Below are 21,781 nucleotides of genomic sequence, written 5' to 3'. Positions count from 1 at the left end.
ATCTTGCTAAGACATGCAATAAGTCTCATGGTCCTCCTTGTATTTCATGACAGTTGAAGCCTGCCAAAGAAATGAAGTCCAATTTGAAAAGCTTACGCTACTCTACTACTCAGAGTTAAAACCAAACCAAAATCCCCGAATTAAAAAATGACATATTCTTCCAGAATTGGTTTCCTTGGGAGAGAACGTGGTCTGGAGAGTGCTCATCTTGGTGAGGTGAAGGGTCAGTCCTATGTTGTGCTGTAAAGCGGTTTAGGTCCAACGGGAGCTGTCTTTCCCATTTCCCATTCAGTCTGGCAGAGACCGCGTCAGAAACAGTGGCTGTGTCTGGTCTCTTCAGTCACGCTCAGGAAAAGGAGCTCTTTGTTTTTCAGATAGGCTTTATGTGATCCAGTTTACAGGACTTTTGGGGGTATTGCTTTATTTTGGGCTGCTGGTTTCTTCACAGGGTAGGTCGCTCAGATGCCTATAGCGTGTGACAGAGGAGCATTACCGCTCTCGTGTTGCAAGGCTGTTCACTGTGGGTGTGAGGAGGGGCTTCCACGGCCCCTGATACAGTTGGAAGTGCCATTTTCCTGCGAGTGGCTTGTGATATGGCACCGTTGTGTTGTGCCTCCTGGTGCAACATGAGCTGTTCGGGGCCCTGGGGCTGGGCTGGCTGCCGGCTCTCGGGCCGCATCACACAATACCCGTCGGCAGAGCGAGTTTTCTAGCACCCCGTGTGCTGCTGGCTCGATAGCGATAGGATGTGAAGTGATCTGGCGGCTCTGCGGCGGGTTGCGCCTGTGCCTGCTGAGGAAGCAGTTCACGGTTGTCGCTGCCCGCGTTAGGCTGGCTGTCGCTCCCTCACCCCCTGTAACGCCCGTCGGGTTGGCTCGGCCGGAGACCCAGGGCGAGCACTTGCTTGTTTCCAGCCAGGTGCCTGTGTCGGGGCTGTTAAAGCTCCTGATTAGCAGGGGCTGCGTGGTTTAATGACCGCAGTAAAACACTGCAAACGAAGCGCCGTTCCGGCTCCACAAGGCCTGTGAGGGGCCCGGGGAGGCGGGGCTGCGGCGGGCGGGCCGGCCGGGGAGCGCCTGCGCCGCCTTGGCGCCCCGCGGCCGGCAGGGGGCGCCGTGGCCGCTCTCCCGGGCGGCGCCCCGCCGCCTCCGGTCAGCTGAGCGCGCCCTTCCGGCGGGGCCTGGGGAGCGGCGCGGCGCGGCGGGGGCCCGGCGATGCGGATCGAGAAGTGCTACTTCTGCTCGGGGCCCATCTACCCGGGCCACGGCGTCATGTTCGTGCGCAACGACTGCAAGGTACCGCCCGCCGGGGGGAGGGCGCGGCCGGCGCCTGTCAGCGGCCGCGGCCGGGGCCCGGCTGGGCCTGGCCCAGCGGCGGGGCGCTCTCGGCCTCTCCTGCGCCGGCCCGGGCCTGTGCCGGGGGGGCTTCCCCGTGCGCACGTGGGGGCCCCGAAGGTACCCGCCCTGCGGGGGGGAAGCTCTCGCCCCCCCACACGCGGTGTCCGCTTCTCACGCGGTTCGGTAACAGGCGTTGCAAAGGCCCGAGGCCCCCCCGGGGCTGGTGCCCCTGTCCCGGCCCGGGCTGCAGCTGCTTACGCCCCTGCCAAGCCTCCTCCGGCACGTGGAGGTCCCGGGGGGCGGCGGGGGCGGCAGGCAGCGGTTCCCTCCTCGTGCTGGAGGCCCCGCAGTCTCTGCCCACGGCAGCGGGGAGCCGAGGCGCCGGACGTGGCGTTCCCGAGGCGGTGCTGGGTGGCGCCGTCCGCCGCACGGATTTATTTGCGGTGTGGGAGCCGTTACGTGGAGCGATACTGTAATTTGGCAACTGTTGTGGCTGTCAGGAAGAGTGAGGACTGAATTATTTGTTTTCAGTTTTTACTAAGGAATTATATGCTTCGCAGAGCAATATAAAATCTTCATCCTTTAATTTTCCGATTTTGGAGAAGTGGAGGCTTCAGATTAATAGCAGGTGATTGTAAAGCTTTGAACAATCTAGGCTACAGACACCGTATGCTGAAGCTAATGGTTTATGTTTCTCTCATGGTACTCCACTAAAAGTTGTAACTCACTCGGATATCTGATGTGACTTACCCAGTTGAGGCTGTCATAACAAGATGTGCATAGCACTTTGGGCTTTATGTTGTGGCGACAATTTTGTCCATAAAATGTTGTGTATAATTTCGCAGCCTCTGCTGCACTCCTTATCACTCCTGTAGGGCATTGGAGACCCCAGTGTGAAATGAAGCTTATGCAAATAGCTTCCTTCCTATGCTCAGATGTCAAAACAAATACTGGATTAAGTGTATTGCTCATCTCAGTCACAGTTTTTGGGAATTTAAAGGTAGATGTAGATTGATACAGTTCCGTTTACTAGAAAATGGCCACAAAGTGTGTGTTTTAGTAAAAAAAAAAAAAAAAGTAGCACAATGGCAGGTTAGTCGTGAACATATAATCTATGAAATAGCAAAATATAATGGCAGATTTGCCTGAGTTAGGTGAAAAAACGTGGTAGAAGAATGTAAAAAAAAAAAAAAATTGAAGATGATTACCTTCAGTAGAGGTTTCATATTTTCTATTAATTTTCTTTAGAAGTAACTATTAGATAGGAAGGAGAGTATGGTTGAAGAAAAATAGGGTCATGAATAACAAACGTAATTTTGAGTATTCTTAAGTAAAGTTTCAGCTCTGCTCTGGACACTAGACAACCCGGGATAGTTCAAAGTGATGCACAAATTTAGGGAAGATTAAGAACTGGAAATAGGGGTATGATTATGGCCCTTCTCTCCACCCCTCCCTCCCCCCCCGTCTTACTGCCATATTGCTGCATATTCTTTCTGACTGGAAAATTGCTGTTGGATTTGGGACAGTTTGGGATAGAGGGTTGTTCTTTAGCTTGGCTCTTAGTTACATAATTTCAATACTAATAAAAGGGAAGTTTCAAGTATGGATAATGAAGTTTCTTTTATGCATCTTTAATGGGCCTGAAAACATCACCTGGATGAACATAAGGTGCTTCTATGGCGAGCAGTGGCAGGTGCTTAAAATGAGTCTAGCATTCTGTAGAATATGTAGAAAAATGGAAGGGGCGGGGGGGGGAATGTCAGTTAGAATGTGTTGGCATATGATTTAGCAGCTTTCAGTAAATTCAGTCCAGGACTTAACTAATGTGCTTAGGACTCCTGCTGCAGGGTGATCTTTAAGGCTTAAAGCTACGTTCGAGCAGATAGACTTTTTTTTTGTGTGTGTGTATGTGTACTGCGTTCAGAAATGTTACATGAGAGGTGTGAGGATTTTTTGTTGTTGTCAGGATTGCACTGTATCTAAAAAGTGCTGACAGGTATAGAAAATTGTTTATTCATAGTACAGGTTTGGTTTTATAGTTATTTTTGCAGATGATAATTCTCACAACTCTGGTATATTTTATTTATAATCAGCCTAATTGTAAGTATTTGTGCATGTCCCTGACAGCTGTGAAAATGACTTTATAATGAAAAAAACAAGAATAGCACTTGAAATTCTTTTTGTCAATAGCTATATTTGAACTAAAAATATTGATGTTTAAAAGGTGAACGTTGTTTTCAATGAGCAGTGTTGTTAGAGAAACTTCAGTGTTTGGTATCACACTTGCAATGGGGCAGGAATAACATGATTTGACTGTAAGTTTCTTCCCCCTTTTTCTTTAAGATATTTAGATTCTGCAAATCAAAATGCCACAGAAACTTTAAAAAGAAGCGAAATCCCAGAAAGATGAGATGGACCAAAGCATTCCGGAAGGCAGCTGGCAAAGAATTGACGGTGGTAAGAAGCTGAACTGGTTCACACTTTACATTAGCTCACTAAAATGGCAGAAATCTAGGCTCTTCCAGTTGCAAACAGGTTAGTTTAGCTAGCTTAATGCGTTATCGTTTACTTAGATGAGCATGAGGGATGGAGTAAGTGGACAAAAGAGGGATTGTGGAAGAGGATGTGAGAGTTTTCTTGAGAGTGAGCTGTTCATTTAGCTTGACTATAACTTGGAACTTCCCATTTCAGCTTCAGTGTGGAAGCTAGTGTATCAGGTGTCTACGTCGGTAATACGTGGTGGTTCCCAAGTCCAAGGCATTTTTTTTCCATCTATAGATCTCCTACTCTCTGTGCATATACATTTGGTGGTTGTATTTCTGCACAATCAGATAATCTGGGTTACCTGGGTACCCCAGGAAGTCTTTCTATGTAGACACATAAGAAAGTTACCTTTTGAAGTCTCCTTAAAGCATACAATGTATAGGAGAAGTCCTTGCATAGATAGGAGTGTTTCAAAAACAGCATATGAAATCTTAAAAACAATTTCAAGACAAAGTTACTTCGATGGTAAAAATACTAAACACTCATATGTGGTGGGACAGTCCTTAAATAACTCAAGAATTACTGTGACTTAATTACCTGGTTTTTGACAGAATACTAACAATTTAGTAAGTATTTTGACACAGAGATTTGCTGCCTTCTGTGGATCTTCCAAGGGGAAGAATGTGATTTTATTTTATTTTTTTAATGTGACTCTGCAAAGCCACGATTCATTAGCATCTTCTGTAATTGTATTTCTTGCTTTCAAATTGTTTCTGGTTTCTTTTTGAAAAAAACTTAATATAAAATTCCTTTATACATGTCTAAATAGGTGACAATATGCTCCAATTTTGAGTTATATCTGTGTATGCTAAGAATTAAAACAATATATAAACATAATGCTTTGTTGTAGTTTGGTTGGTATCCATTCTTTCATAAGCCAGCTTTGGGGAGAGTGTCTAAATAGGCTTGTGACAATGGGAAATACTGTAGTTTGTAAGAAGGTGACGGTTCTTACTGCTTTAAACAGGTACATTGAATAGAGGTTAAATATATTTACATGTTTTCCTGGGTTTCAAGTTTTTTTTTATTAAACAACAAAAAAATTAAGAAGGACATGATCTTGCCAGGTGGTTGTTCCCAAGGTATTTCCAAAGGACTGTCTTATTCTCTCACTCAGAATGACTGAGGAGTCGGTCCCCTTGTGTTTGAATTGGAAACGTCCATTGGCCAGTATGAGGCAGCTGTAGTTTCTCTCTGTGCATGTAGGTTAGAAGATGGTGACACTTCGAACATCTGTACTCTTACGAGAGACTTCTTTTCACTGTTTGTGGTGTGTTCTCGTGATACAAAACAATGCTGTATATTATAAATACATAAAAGCTGACACAGTTTAGGATGAACTGCAGTGAATTGATGTGGTGCTGTGTCATGCTTGGCCTAAAATTAATTTTAGGTAATTTTTTTTATTTTTTTGAGACTAAGAATGGCATGTAGATGTTAGCATATGGTATCCTCTACAGCTTGTATGTTGGATATTTTGCTTGATGCTATCCCAGGTGAAAACTAACATTTGTCTGCCAATGGAGCATGGCTTGTGAGTGTGTACCTGCCTTTTCTTGCTAGTCTGTGTAGTTTCTGTCATTGGACCTGTCTTCAGCTCAAGTGAAGATTAGCAGCTGGTTTAATAACTCTGCTTTACCACTACAAAAAAGAACCTTTGGGCAGGGAAGAGTCCTCAGATAAAGTTGGTATAAAGCTAAGTATTGCTAGCAAAAAAAAATCAGGAAACTATTTTTCCATCTTAAACTCTTGAGGGAAAAGAAAAAAACAAAACAACAAAAAGAAAAACCCCCAGCTGCCCCACAACACCACAATGTCATCAATTGAAATATTTCACAATTTCAAATGATTTTATATTGTTTCAATATTCTTAAAGTGAAATGGTGGTGGTTTTTTTTTTTTTTTTTGAATCTTTTCAAAATTACAGGCTGTTGAGTAGAACTTATTTGATCTGCCTTAAATGCTTTTGACTCTACATGTTTTCAATTTCGCCTTCCACCTGTCTAGTCTACTCTGTATTTCCTACGCCACATGGTCTTCTCTGTTTCTTTTGTCTTGCTAAAAAGAAAATAGCTGAGGGAGATGTTCTGGTGAATAGTTCTCTTCAGACAAATCACTGTGGCTTCTGACACTTTGAGGTCAAACACTCCACTCTATTTCCTTCTAGTTTAGTAATCTCTAAAGGTTGTTAAAGTATAGGAACTGAGATTCTGAAAGGGGAAAAATAAATCACATAAAATTAAGTTATATGAATGAGTGCTATAGTAACAATGTATTGATCTAAATATGCTTCTGTATATAATCTATATTTACTTTTTTTTAATATAGGATAATTCATTTGAGTTTGAAAAACGTAGAAATGAACCAGTGAAATACCAGAGAGAGTTGTGGAACAAAACTGGTGAGTCATTTTAGAAAAAAACAAAAGGTGAACTATGGGGAGTGAACTTTTACTCTACATGAGCATGTTTTCAAAAGACTTCTTAGAGTATTGATACTATGTAATTACTGCGTTTGAAATTACTGGAATCATGACCAAATTCTTATGTGCGGAGGAGGTTTGAGTTGTGAACAGATGTGGAGTTTCACTTGATTTCATTTTTTTTCAGACACTGGTTAGAAAATGAGGTGTGGCATTCCTCTATTTTGAATTACTATCTTCAAAAAACCATAGTGGTTCTCCAGCTTTTTAAGAGGCTCCCAATGTAAGCCTTTTATACCGATGCAGTTGTTTCTTTGTTCCCGCTCATTCCACTTCAGTTTGTCTTTAGTAAATCAATTGCTATAAAACGGAAGAGTTACTTATGTCATGAATGAATGCCACAAAGGAGAAGGTGGTAACTTGCATCTGATTTCGAGTAGGATTCTTTTGTAGTGGTGGTTAATTGTAGAAAATATGTGTAGGCACAAAAATGGAAGCATAAATAAGTTTTAAAATACAATTCATCATAGTTGGTACACAGAATATTCCCCTCCCTGCTCTTTGAAAGAAGGAATAACTTTCTCCATATAGTATAAGAGTTGCCTCTGATATAGAGGTATTACGGAATACTGGTAGTGTTGCTCTGCAAAATAGCATGTATTTTCAACTGTAGGTATGTAAGCACATTTAAAACAATTTCTGCTTTATTTCAGTTGATGCAATGAAGAGAGTGGAGGAAATAAAGCAAAAACGCCAAGCTAGATTTATTATGAACAGGTGAGGAGAAGTATTTGTATTATGGGAGCTCTCGCAAGTCTGTATTAGACAGTCAGTCTTTCCAGAGAAATGATGATCAAAAGTTTTCAATGGTTATTTGCTTTGTACATACACAGTCATCCAAGCGACGGGGTAAAATAGTTTGAGTGGGCTTTACTATGCTACGAAACTACTACGTCTTATTGGCTGTCCAAGGAAATGTAGCTTTTGAACACTTGATGATAATAGCTATATTTCCTTGTTTGTAATATGGATTCTTAGATTTAAACAAATTTCTGCGAAGAGTGGATACCGTGCTGGCTTTTTTTCTGTTTTTGTATCTAGTATATGCTTGAATTGGTTTTCAAATACTTTTTACCTTTATTTCCTCACAATCATAGTTATTAACAGTTTACATACCTCTAGCTAAAGATGTGTCATGCATAAAACGAAAACATACATCTCCTCTTTGAAGGTAATTAAATTTGATTTTCCCCCTCTCCAGATTAAAGAAGAGCAAAGAGTTGCAGAAGGCAGAAGACATTAAAGAAGTCAAACAGAATATCCACCTTCTTCGTGCTCCACACGCAGGTAAGAACTTGCTTTGCCTGGTTTGCTTAGGTTAAGTTGTATATACAATTTTATGATGAATATTGATTTTTTTTGGTATGACTAATTCTACAGGTCAATAATCCTGTGCATTTTTCTTACAATTAATTTGTCTATTGAATATGGAGAATAGCTCTTGCCACTAAATGTAAGCAGTATCTTTGTTCTGAATCAAACATACCTTTTTATTTATCTAGTCCTACATTCATTCTTTCTTTTCCTTATTTGAGTATTTTAAACTGCACTCAATACCTGGTACTCTATGAACTGCATGTTTGTTAGCCAATACATTTATCTAAGTCTTCCCTTTGAATTGATTATTTGAACTCAACAGACTTATACCACTGATTGATATAAAATACAGTAGTTAAACTCTGCTTTTTGAATTTGTTAGCTAACTGTGAGAGTAGTTTTTTTTGTAGTTCACTGCGTATAATGAAACTTACATGAAAATACTGTTTCTTCAGTATAAGCCTAATATTTTTGGTTTTTTTAAGTATCGTGGTAATTTTACAAATTTTAACTAAAATCTGTGCCTAGTTGAGATACAATATATATTCTTAGTGAACTGAGTTTTTCAGTTGGAGAAACCTGTTTCTCCTAAACAATTTTCTGGTTTCTAAACTATTACAAGTACTAGCTTATGTTAGATGATGTTGATAAAAAAGGATTGTAAAGATGATTTATTTTTTAAAATACAGTTAATGGAGTAGAGCAATGGAGAGAAGTTTCCATTAGTTACTGTTTTATAAAAATTACCAGTGGTTTTGTCTCCATGGATGTAAATGTGACATATTGTTAGACATTAACTAGAAGTCTGTTCTATGCTTTATCTTCGTTTGCATCAACTATAGTCTTAAGATTGTATATGTGTGAAACAAGGTTTTGTCGGGATATATTTAAAATTTGGTTTCATCTGTCCCTTGTTTTTTGAGGGAAGAAAAAGAAAAAAGATCTGAATTCAAAAGAATAAACCTGAGTGTTTATTTCTTTTGTTTGGCTTTGCTTATGTTAAATGAATATGCACAATAGCATGTAGTACATCTGTTTGTCAAGCAACAGCTACTTTCTCAATGTTTTGCAATTTCTGCTGGGCCTTAGAGAGAGCAGAATCAAATGTCAGTCCTGGATTTTTTTTTTTTTCTTTCTGGTAGTATTATTGAGAGGTAACGCTATTGACATCCAACATAGCATTCAGGAGGGCTTAAATCTTTACATAAAAACTAATGTGTGAAGGCTGTTGATCTGTTAAAAGCAATGCATTTTTATTGTCCTTTGCAAGGTTCTGCTAGGTATTGCCAGCTATATCAAAGTTTATCATACTAGGTGAAAATGTATGTTTGACTGCAGTTTAGATTTTGCATAAAAACAGCATCAGCTTTTCTGTTTAAACAATTCTTCAGTAGTTTTAGGTGGTGACGGAGGTTAGCAATAAATACTTGTAAGCTTGATGGGTTTACTCCTAAACAACTCTTTAAGCAAAATATTTAGGCTGTTTCACCTAGAATAGACACATATATTGTTCAAAGAAGAACAGTTATTTGGGTTTAAAGAGACATCTTGAATTTAATTTTTTCTTTGCTTTGAAGGCACACCAAAACAGCTGGAGGACAAAATGGTGCAGAAGCTACAAGAGGATGTGGCTATGGAAGAAGACTCTTAAAATGCTTTTATTTTCTATTTATATTTCTTCAGCAGTTAACAGTTCCTTACTGCCTCACCTGACATCATTCAGAACTGTGTTTACAGTTAAAGAAAAATATATTTTAATGAACAGTGGTCATTTACAGTTTGAATGATTTTTGGTTTTATAAAAAATAATAAGATGGATACTGGTTTGGGCAGTACTTACAATTATGTAATTTGAGAAAACCTTGTCAGCAGGATGGAGAATAAGGCATGTTGTTTGAGATACTATGTGCTCCTTGGAAAGTTACACTTTCTTTCTGGATAACTTTTCGCTGATAATTCAAGGAATAAAAGATGTTGGCCCTGCGCTTTTCTTATTTTGTCTGTTGTTCTTTCGTAGTGGTAAAAGCAGATAAAACTCTGTCTTAATGGTTACAAGGTGAGGCAGGATGTATTATTTTTCCTCAGTCCAGACTTATTTTCACTCTCGTCATTGGAAAATTTTTCAGTTTGTTATGAATGCATATAGTGTTTGTTTTATGTCCTTTTTAAATCAGCTTCCCCAGGATTACATTGCAGTTGACACCTAAGCCTGGAAAGCTAACATTGATGTAGAACCTACTGCTGTTTGGAAAATAGTAATGGTGATAGCATCCAGTGTGAAGTTGGACCTGCCATCCTCCTGACCTACCGAAATTCAAATCTGACATGTAATTAGGCTGATTGAGATGCTCAATAAATCACACTTTTGACTGTTTTTACCTAACACTGGGGATTATTTTGATAGAAAAGAAGATCATGTTAAAGTGTAGGTATTTTGCATATTGTGGTGGTATTTATTCAGTGTGTCATCCGTACTGAGATAAATACTCTGCTTTTTTAAACTGTCAACAGTTTATCTACGAAGTATGATCAAAGAAGCCTTTCAAAGGCATTTAAAATAGTATTTACTTTCTTGTCAGTGCTAGTTGTCCTGAGAAATAGTAATTTCTAGTTCTATTCGAAGCTTGAGTATGTGCTATATCAAGCACTGGAAAAGTTCCTGATACCTAGCACCTACATGTGTATTGTGTAGTTCAGGAAAGAGTCATAAGTGAACATATGAAAAGGGGCAATGAGGAGTGTGTGAAGTAACAGACATTGTACTCAAGTTTTTCATCTCTTGATTTATGAGTTGTGTTTACATATTTAGAAAACTAACGTATTTTAGTGAGATAAAAATAACTGAATTCTAGTAATAAAAAGATGTAATTCCTTCATATTTTCCTGAAATTAAAATTTTGCTATAATTTAAAATCTGCTGACAAGGTGATAACTGACAAATATTTTAAATGTACAATATTAGTAATTCCCCTGTGAACTGTAATATAAATAACATCTCGAAAGCATATGGTAAGTTGGCCAGAAAACATATGTCAATGGGGTGAAATCACTAAGATGCTACAGTATAATCCTTGAACATAGTGAAGGGAGACCTTCAAGGAATGTTAATTAGTATGTTTATGTGTGACTACACAAGTTAACTCAATATTTCAGCTCGGGAAATGTGGTTTTTGCATGGCCTGTTTTACCATAGTATTTGATGTCCTTAATCCTTGAAGTGGGATATCTAAAAATCGTATTACAGATTATTTTTTTTTTTAACTGAGTTTTAAAAATACGATATTCAGCGAGTGCCAAGTTTTAATTTTCTCCAAAAATAGTATAGTCAGTCTGTGCAAAGCAGAGAAAGGCGATGAATCCCATTGGATGTTCTGTAGTATTTATATACAGTCTTTTACTTCATATGAGTTTTTTGAGCATTAATAATTTATATTACATAATGTCTGTAGTTTTTCTGCCTATATATCTTTAAATGAACTGCAATACTTGTTTGTGTGCTCTATAAAAGTGTCTCTGTGGGATTGTTAACCCTTTCCTATGAAGGTCTGTAAGCAAAGTAGTCATTGTGCAGCAGCTGAGAAGAGCCATTTGGGGAGTACACTACAACCATAAAGCCTAAGCATCCTGCCAGTTTGAGTTGCTTAACCTGTGTACCTCATTACAGCCTGTGTAATAGTATAATTGCAAGCAAGGGCTTTGAAAGTCAATGCTGAAGTTGTCCATCGTTGCGCAGGTGTGCTATTTCCCTGAGCAGCAGAGACTTGTAGCCTGCTGCGTGTATCTTGTGAGTATGTAGCAGGTAGTTGAGTTTAAAAATCTGTCATGAGTAACATGCTTGTAGCACCCGTTCTGAAGGTGCCTTTGTGATTTTTTTTTTTTTTTTTTAATTTAATTGCTGTGGTGTCCTGTTCTCTTGTCTGTGTCAGGTGGAGCAGGATGCTTCTGAGACAGCACATGGTAAGGGGGAACAACTGCAGCTGAAGAACAACATGGGGCTGGTGATCCTCTGTCCTGCACATCTCTGCATAACCCACTGCATGCAGAGACCTTCCCGAGGAGCTGCTGAGCTGCGGAGGAGTGGTGGTTTTTCTTTTACTTTCATTTAGGGGGCTGGCTGTCAAACCACATTTCTCATAGGAATTGTTCTTATTCAAAGACGTTCTGGTGAAGAGCTGTTATTTTCTTTGCTTGCTTAGGATGAAAATTTTCAACTAAGCCAAAGCTGACTGAAAATTCCTTTAGATTTTGTATTTTGTGTACAAGACTTGGAGAGAAGATGTCCAACTGAGCAGTGTTCTGGTGGTCGTGGAGAAATACTGCCAAATACCAGGAAGTAAATGCATTCCTCTTTCCACTTGAACAGCTCTAGCTCAGATGCCGGCTTGTGGAGGAGCGTGGTGACGTGCGCACGGGGAGTGCTCGCCAGCCTCCTGCCTGTGGGGCTGAGCAGTGCCCAATCCTTTGGGGAGGCAGGACCTGCCATCGGTTCCTCTAACAGCAAGTTGGAGAGACTGTATTTTATGAGCAGCACATCATTATTCATTAGAGAACTGTGTTTTAGTGTCACACGGCCAAATCACTGATCCTGTCTGTGTTGAGATCTAGTAGGACTGGAGCACAAGGTGCTGTGTACAGTCTGTTACAAGACAGGTGATGGTGATGTGTCCATTTGATTGAATATATAATCAGAAAAATTATTTATTTATGTATAACTGGTAGTGCTTAATTCCAGTATACAGTCCAGCTTGCTTGGCATTTACTAGATCAAACAAACTTGCTGTTTTGTGTTCGTACTTGATGCCATCGGGAGCCTTTCTTCAAAGAAAAGTATGATGGGCTTGATCAGAACAAATGTGATACTGTAATTTTAAGGCATTCTTTTCAGTTTCAGTTGCCGTCATCTTTTCTTACAAAACAAACACAGATGTATGTTTTTCTTTCTTTTTACAGCCTGGCTGTGCAAAAGGTGGAAATGTGGATTTTAATAGTGATTTATGAAGTGACTTTTTCTCATATTTCCCCTTTTCCTTTTTAATCCATCCCTTTAATGATTTCAAGTTAAACGCTGGCTTTGTTTTCAGGAGAAGGTTAACCTCGTGCTGACACATTTTGACTACTGCCCCGCCTCCTTGTGCTGCAGGGCCCTGAGCAGGCCTGCGTGGGGTTTACAGCACTGCCCGGAGAGCCCAGAGAGGCTTTTTAGATCTTTTATCAAGTTTCATTCTTTTTCGGTATCATAACTGTCATAATATCATCATAACTGTCCAAAACCCCACTGCTCAGGGGTGCTGTGTGGGGAACGGGGATGTCATGCCTGGGAAGCCTGTGGCCCGCGCTCAGGGGCGCCATCTTAGAAATACCATCTGCTTTAGGTTTCGTGGGACCTACGTCAGGGAGGGAGGGAAGGAAGTATTTATTTCCGCGTATCGGGCTGTGGAACACGCGTCTATCGCCAGAGGTGGAGGAGCAGCGATGCGGTGGCCGCACCAAGCGAGCCGCTGGGCAGGCGGGGCGGCGCGCGTTCCTGAGGTAAAAAAGCCCCCGAGGCCACCCTGAAACAGCTGCTGTGCCCCACGGAGAGCTCGGGTGTCCGCCCTGGGCCCGCGCTTCTGCTGAGGTCGTTTCCATGTTTTCCTACGAAGTAAGACGTGGAGATACTTCTTTTTGCCTTTGGTCATGGTTGGTTTTGCAATCCATCGCTTGTGGCTTCGGTTGTTTGTGGATTCTCTTGTTTTCTTGTGAAATTTTGATCCTGAGGTGGAAAAAATGAAGTGGGTGATGGTGGGGTTTTTTGTTTTGCTTGTTTGTTTTGTTTTTAAGAAAAAAGGCAAAACCATTCTCAGGCTTTCCTTTCAGTCTTTCCTTTGCAAGTGCTGAGAAATACGGTGTGGAAAAAGTGAAAATTACTGCTTTCTGCATAATTGAATTGTTTTGAACTGGGGCAGATTTTCTTCACAGGAAATTGGGCCTTCCCGTATTTTTGAAAGATCTGACTTTTTTGTACTTGGCAAGGGAAAAATCTTTGAGATTCTGTGGATAACGGTAATTTTGCAAACTAGCTGAGAAGCAAAAGGTGTTAGATACAGTAAATGCATCTTGGACCTGTAACTATACTGTAAAAGCTTATAGCTTAAAAGCTTTGTTCAACCTTTTTTCCTAACCTCCTAAATATTAGATTTGGTTGGATGCCTTTTAAATATTGAAAAACAGTTCCTGAGAGAACCTTGATGGTGACTAGAAACGTTTACTTTGCAGGAAAATGTTGGCATGTGTAGTAGTTTACGTAGCAAGCTGACTTGAGATGCTCTTACTCTTAGAGTTACAGCGCGATGGAGCCCAGAACACGTACAAGATCTGTCCTTTTGCGACACAAAGAAACATAAATCAGTTCAATATGTTACATGGTCATGTGTCAATGGCTGGAAAAGCAATATAGACAGCTGCTAATAGGTCCAAAGGCTCATGTCCCAGGAGACGATATTTCAACCTCCAGGCTGTTCAATTCCTCAATTACTCTTCTGGCCTCAAAAATTCAATCTCCTTCACCAGCCTAACTTATTTATGGGTTGCACTGAACTGCGACCAGGGAGAGCAGAAAAACAAAATAAATGAACCACTGATAAAATTGTTTAAATCTGCTTGTTGTCTGTCTATCTATTTTTAGATCTTAATTTAAAAAGGCCTTTTGCAGAAAAATGCTTAGGATTTTTTTTTTATTGGTATCAGTAATAATTACTCTTTGGTGTTGTTTGCTAAATACAAGGAAGTTTTTTTTTTCTAATTGTGACCTAATTGACCTGATTATAGCCATAGTGTTTTGAAAAAGCAGCATTACTTGACACTGGGTAGGAACAGAGGGAGAAATAGGGATTTGTGGAGAGAGCTGAGTTGGAAGACATTCTTTGCTGGTTTTGGTTGTTTGGTTTTATTTTGTTACTCCCCCCTTACGTTTTTAATATTGTAGTTAGTTTGGTAAAGTCACTTTTGTTTCTTAAACTGCTGTTGCTTCACCTTTAAAAAGTACTCAGAGAACATTTTATCTTACACATATATATATGGCAGTAAAGGTATGTGCTGAGTAAAGGGGCATATCAGCTCTAGCTCTACAAGGAGCATGATTTATTAGTGACATTGTTTCAGTACAGGGAACTGACTCCTGAATGGAAACAGATGTGTTATTTATAAGGCAAGAATATTGTGCATCCACAACTTATCACCTGGAATCAAGGCATGGGTCTCTGCATAATTGACAAGAAATTCTTGTTTACAGTTATATAAGCTTTTTTCTGTAAAGCTCCACTGTACACTAAACTTGCTGATGAGAGAATCGCTTTGGTAATCCACTTTGACTGAAGTGTTTCCTGAGTGGAGAATTTGAGAGATTTCTTAGCACTTAACAAAATAAAAGCTGTCAGAAATTCTCTCTGTATTGAAGCTAGCATTGGTTACAGTATCTCCTATGCAAGATGTTGCCAAAGGTAATGTTTCCATCCTTTTAGCCTCACTGCAGAAATTGACTCTACAAAGCAGTTCGGGATAAGGTGAGTGGTGGAAAGACCAAACGGTTTGCTCTCATACAAGAGCCATTGCCTGCCATTCCCAGCATTGAGCAAGTTCAGATTGCACTTCAAATCCCCACGTATTGGGGATTTACCTACTCCCTGACACAAAACTCTGGGACAGAGTGGTGCAGGCCATACGGGTTTAGCTTGATTCATAAGACGCAGCTGTGAAGACAGCTTTTTCTTTTGACAAGCCTAACAAACTGATGGTGGGTTTGGAAGTCAGAAAGAACCAGCCAGGCCAGCCCCCCTGGGCTGCTCCCACCTTCTCTGTTTGGTTAGTTGTGCCTGGGGACAGGCATGGGGAAAGTCATTCAAGGTTAATTTGATTAGCTCTACCCAGCTTGTGAATAATCTCGGGGGGAAATCTTTCTTTTGAAATGGAAGATACAGATATCATAATGTGATCCTAATTCACGTGTGATATTTAGAAAGAAATAGTATTTATCCTTGAGATAGGAATAAATTTAGAATGATCTATGCACAAAGCATGCTCTAATCCAGATTTCTTTAGGGCGTGGCCTTGCTACTGCTTGGGATGCCTCATATAGAGGATCCTCAGGATATCTGGGGAATACTGTGATGCTGCTTTTAAAGAACTTGTGTTGTTTCTCCATAGACGTCTACCTCCATGTCTGATGTTGACTTGGGAGGAGATTGTGTGCCAGATTCTGTCACTGGCGCTGTCAGAAAGCTGTGATACAAAGATGACAGGAAGCATTCTTCACTTTTCACAGCCGATGTAGATTCATTTGTTTCGAAAGGGAAGGAGATGGGTCTCTGAAAATTGCTTTTACTGGCTGTTGAAGGCTTTCTACAGCAGATACGTAGAATTCAGGTTCTGCTTAAAAAAACACAGCTGTGAACACAAGAGGTATTCTTAGATCAAACTAAAGGTGCTTGAGCGGGGTAAAAACCTGTAGGCCTCTAATAACAAATTTATCCACTTCCTCTGTTGATGGGAAAATAGTGTGTGCAGGCAGCAATACTGCAAGCTTTTCCAGTGATCATCATGGTCTGCACTTCACTCTGTTCAATTTATTTTCTTGTTGTATCGTATGTAATGATCTACCTGAACCTGGTCATATAAGGAAAATCTAAACCATACTCTCCCTATTTTCTAAGGATATGCCAACTTTTGCTGAACTACTACTCCCAGACTGTGTAGTTTTTTTGGCAGTCATTTAAATCTGTCTTAATTACATGAATTTCATCTGTTTGTCCAAAATTTGTTGGTGAACCAGTCTTCTATGACTGTGCCTAACCTAATTTTGAACCCCTCTATACTTTCATTTCTCAAATGTAATGTGGTAATGAATACTCCTGTTTAATTTCTTATTGTGAGGAAGAACTTGTGATTTTGCTTTGATACCATTGGTTTTTCTGTAGTTCTGGTATTGCAAGAAGCTGAATAATCATTCTCTTGCCACCCTCTCTGCAGCGTTTGCAGTGTTGTGGACCTCCAGTTACCTATTTTCTAAACCAAAGGGTCCTAATCTGTTATCCTGCTCTGTAGGAAGGCATACTCCTCTGAGCATCTTTGTTGCTCTTTCTTACATCTACTCTTCTTGTCTCGTTTGTGGGATGGAATGATGAGAAATTCTTGCAATATTCAAGATATGCATGTGCCCTGGATGTCTACACTGTTTCCCCTTTGTTCTTTGTTTCTTTTGTAACTAACTGTCTTTTCAGTCGATAGTTTTTTTTCTGCATGTTTTGCAGAAAGAAAATAACTTTCACTGTTCACATTTCTTCTGATTTAGAATTTGCCAGGTCATTCACTATGTTTTCTCTTTCTAAATCTTTAGTGAACAGACAAGTCCATGGCTACCTGAACGCATCAGACATCATGGTTAGGATTTTGCTTTTAAGAGAAGTGAGATAGACAACATTATAAAAAAATAAACAGGTACACACAAAAAAGAACTGCAAAGGGATTAAATTCTGTCAAAACAGATCTCAACAGATGGGCATTTGCTGCTCTTAACAAGCCAAGAATATCACCTTGAATACTCTTCGTTCATGAGAACTGTGATTTGGAAGTGAGTGGTACTGTTGTCTTAAATGCTTGAGCATAGTTGATCATAGATGCAGGGAAGTGTTCACTGGTATGGAGTTTTATGAATCATTTACCTTTCTAGAAGTAAATCTGACATCCTAAGTACACTATGCCGTTTCCCTTCCCACACATTACATGCAATATTTGAGCAGAGAGTAGACAACTACAAGTCAGCAGACCTGAATTTTATTCCTGGCTCTGCTTTCCTCAGTAATTTTATTCAAGTTGCTCAGCTTTCCTGAGTCCTTTCTAAAATGGTCTACCTGATCCCAAGGAGTACATTGCCTTTCTTCCAACTTTTCCATGCATAGTAAGGGACTGAAGTGGGACTTACCCCAGCAAGTAATCTTAATTTTATTTTAGAAGCCTACAGGACATTTTTTATGTCATTTCAATCTTACTTTCCCAGTTCCTTTCATTCCTCCTTTCCATCTTTTTTTTTGATAGGTTTGTGTCACTGACTGGGGCCTCTAGGGCCAGATTCAGTCATGAGAGAGTTTTACTGGTTGCTGTGGAAGTTAGAAGGGACTGTTATTGTGTCTGCCTGATACAAATCAGTATAATATAAATCAGAAATGTTGCCATTCAGTAATGGCTCTGTTGACCTGACCCCAAACACTTGACTGGGAGTAAAGAAGCTCCCATGCAAACAAGAAATTAACTGTTGTTTTACTGGGTGAATGCCTAGGGCATGGGGCATCTTACTTATTTCAGCTGCTTCTGCTGAAGTTAAATAATTGAAAATTCTAGTAGTTCTTACATCTAGTAACACTTTGTATTCTATACGATTTTTCCCTTAAGCCACATTTCAGAAACTCTCTTTGCTTATGTAATTTGGAAATCCTAATAGACCAGTGTAAGTCTAGTAAGCAACCAAATTTACCACTGAAATCTCTGTATTTATTATCACTAGGGAGATGGGACAAAAGAGCTGAAATATTCCTAAACAATTCACTGAGGATATAGTCACATGTATTTTGTGATTCCGAGGCTGCAGATTTTGATTTATAGCATGAAATGTAATCCAGTATTTTAAAATGTAATTTAAAACTTTTTTCCTTAGCCCTCGAGCTTATGAAGAATGTATCTCAGCCAAGTATGAATGCCTTAAAGAAATGATGTCTTATACAGTCTGCAGACAAGCAAAACAGATAGATAAAAGGTGAGACACATTCCCACTATTCTAAATCCAGTTTTAATTCTGAAACTTGGGTTAATCAAAATCAAAACTTGCAACTGTTCAGCTTGTTGATCACAGCAGCATTTGATTTCATCTCGCTGTCCAAAAATCACTCTTACTACCTGACAACCCTGAAGGATTTTAAGCTAAAGTTGTTGATGATCAAAATCTTTCCAACATACTGAAAATTCAGAGAAAGGTGAATTCAACATTCAAGTAAAGAATATATGGGTTGCTATACTAACTATATCATGTATTTTCATAGATAACTCTTAAAATTCGTCATTTTTTCTTTAAAACAAAACAAAGAAAGCCCCGTTAATTGGTGTCAGAAAACAGTGGAAAATTATGAGGGAGAATAAAGCCCTTGGCTGAAATCAGATTTGTATGGCCTGTGTTTTAGAAACTTGATCTGCTTGAGCCATTGCAGCCTGAAGGAAACAAGTATCTTTCTTGAAAACTTGATGATGGGATCCCAGATAATCAGTAACCTAGGGCGTACTCCTAAGGATGCAGAAAATGCAGTCAGAAAAGCTTTCCTTTCTTGGACGATAAAAACTTGAAATGAGTTTCAACATCCAGTCATTAGCATTCAAAGCCCTATCCAGTCACGGAAACGTCTTTTTGCTCTTCTTTCCTCAGCATTATATTTATTAGATGGTAAGAATTTGACACAGAAGCCAGAACCTGAATAAGGTGTTCAGTGTATTGTGATTTGGCTGCCTGGCAGAAGATCTTGCTTTGGCAGTCCGCAGACTGATCTTGTGAAGTATTCCCGAGGGAAGGAGATTTCTTTCCAGAACTGCCCTCCTTTGGTGTGCCCATCTGTCTCTATACAGTAATTTGGGCAAAAATATAAATTACAAACAGGAAATTGCCCCATTGCCAGATTGGCTGCAGAATATGCACTGACGCTCTACTCATAAGGATTTAGTTCCAGGGTTCTTTGCTAGGGATAAAACACTATATCATATTTTCCCTTCCTGTTGGTGTTGGATTATAAACTAAACCCTGCTCGTTTTACTTTCAGAAGTAGTCCCAAAGGATTTTGGTGGGATAAGAAAAGCAAGCAGGATTTGTCATTCTGTGTACTTTGAAATAGAGGTAAACATTATCAAAAGCTTGAACTTACTTGATGCTATTTCAGGTTGTCTTGTTATCTGAATCTTTTCTGCTGAATACTTATTTAAAGATGCTCATGTAACTTCAGAAAAATCACTTAACATTCTGAAAGGGAAAAAGAAGAAATCTCTGTGTGTAGGATCTCAATTCAGCAAAGACTTGAAATAACTACTCAAGTCCCTCTTCCTCCCTGAAGTTAGGCACATACTTAGGTGCTTTGTTGAATTTGGGAGTTAACAAAGAACTCTACTCCTTTTTTTTTTTGTCAGATGAACATTTATTTTTTGCTGTAGGTTTTCCTCTGTAATATTCTAAAGCTTCTGCTGGGGAGAGGCTACGAAACACCTTTATGATACATTGGGGGTAATGCCCTGAAAAAGCTTTTGTTCTATGGATTTAGAGTTTGCAGAGCAAATTTTGATTCTGGAGGCAGTGCGGGTGGATGTAGGGATGAAGAGCTCCAAAAGGTAAAATCAATACCTGAGGAACTTGAGACAGTTATAGCATCAACTGTCCTAGATTTTATGCGATGGGGGAGTGGAAGAAGTTGTGTCAAAACAGACCTAAACCATTTTTTTTTACCCCTCTAATCTTTTGTAATCCATTTTTTTGGCTTTTTGGTGAGGCTATTTCACCTACCTCAGTCTTTGACCTTTTTGAGGTTGCCAATTTGTAATTAACGATTGATTTTTGAACGCTGTGCGGAATCTGTTTCAATTACTTGTTCTCCTGCAGTTTAACTGAGTTTACAGTACTCTAGAAGGATCCTCTGGGGAAGGTTATCTTTCCTGGGGAGGGAATGGAGGGAATCTGGGCGTCCAAGTGCCCTGGGAGCACAGAGCACACGTGGGCAGGGAGATCAGGGAAGATATAATGTAACTTACACAAATCCTTCAGAGTGCGTGGGACCTAAGGTGAGAGCCAGAGTGGCCTGGTTAATCCCATACCTTGGGCACCATCAGTTTTCAGAAACTAATTTCAAGATTCTGAAGATCAGTAGTAATCTTGGGTGGAATCAGTGAGCTTGTGTGGAGGCTGAGCCACGGAGAGGGGAGGAAGCGCTGTTTGATACCTTGAGCACTATAGCTGCAGGGTTTCTGTGCAACGGGAATTCCTTGCTGCTGTTATTTTTCTATCTGTAAAATTCCAGCTAAATATTTTGCAAGGATAACATCCAGTCTGTCTTGGGTGTGTTATGCCTTGGGCTAGAAAGAAGCAAACTGGATCTGAGGGCATCCCTTATTCAAGGGAGACTGACTCTACAGCAGCTTTTGTGCAGGCTGTGTAACAGCTAGAGCAACAAGTGTTCGATAAATAAGAAGTTTCACTTGTGCTTTCTTCCTACCCTGTGGCTGTTTGCTCCATCACCATCGTCCTTCACAGCTTCCTTCGCAGCTCCTTCCATGCCTGTCCTCTGTCTCCTTGCGTCGTGGTGTCTTATCCTTTCTTAGTCCATAGGCGCTGTTATGATAAACATGTCTTGGGAAATAGTAACACACGATCAATACTTCAGCTGCATTTTGAAAGCTCCATATAAAAAGTATTCAAGTGAAACCCAAGTCCATGATTCCTGACCTGAATTTTTTGTTCCAAGGAAGCATATTAATTTCCTGAATGAACTAAAATGACCTAAACTGGCATGATGTGGCTTTCCCCTCGGGCAAGGACACAGCGCTCTACTTGTCTGTATCTCTACATTTGCTGTCTTACTCGGTTACTTCACATAGCAGCAGCCTAGAAGTCTTCATGGGGACATAGGGAATAAATCCTACATGATTACTTTCTTACTGTTGTTGCATGATCTGGGTGATTTAATGCCATTCTCAGATGGTGACAGACAGTAGCAGAAAACACTAGGTCCCAAGGGCTGGATGTGAAATAATTGCTGTGGTGCTCTTTGCCTCTAATTCCGGACAGAGGGAAGACCTTACATATGGTTTAAGTGCTGAAATATGTAATGCATTTTTAGTGTTTTCATGGGAATCTTTCACATCGTGTTTAGGTACTCGTCCGTCATGTGGTATACTGGTTGTTTATCAAAAAGTTCAAGAACCAAAGGCATAATTTCATATAGGTTGATATGAAGGAAGCAAAGTGTTTGTGAGATGCTGGTATTTTAAACACTTTCCACTAAAAGTTAACAAACTCATAAATAAGAGAAGAAATTCTGGACACTTT

The 21,781-nt window shown here is 40.0% G+C and overlaps 1 protein-coding gene across 1 annotated transcript; it reads left to right on the top strand.

Annotated features, from left to right (window-relative positions):
- Window positions 1-1,123: 1,123 nt before the first annotated feature.
- On the top strand, window positions 1,124-9,663 carry RSL24D1 (ribosomal L24 domain containing 1). Its single transcript, XM_075160136.1, has 6 exons — window positions 1,124-1,295; window positions 3,681-3,794; window positions 6,210-6,282; window positions 7,017-7,080; window positions 7,565-7,650; window positions 9,258-9,663. Exons 1-6 carry the CDS (start codon window positions 1,215-1,217, stop codon window positions 9,329-9,331), a joined length of 492 nt encoding a protein of 163 aa, XP_075016237.1. The 5' UTR covers window positions 1,124-1,214; the 3' UTR covers window positions 9,332-9,663.
- Window positions 9,664-21,781: the final 12,118 nt, after the last annotated feature.

This window comes from Calonectris borealis, chromosome 11, assembly GCF_964195595.1.
Source record: "Calonectris borealis chromosome 11, bCalBor7.hap1.2, whole genome shotgun sequence".
In the NCBI taxonomy this organism is placed as follows: domain Eukaryota; kingdom Metazoa; phylum Chordata; class Aves; order Procellariiformes; family Procellariidae; genus Calonectris; species Calonectris borealis.
This window is presented reverse-complemented; position numbering and strand designations above follow the sequence as displayed.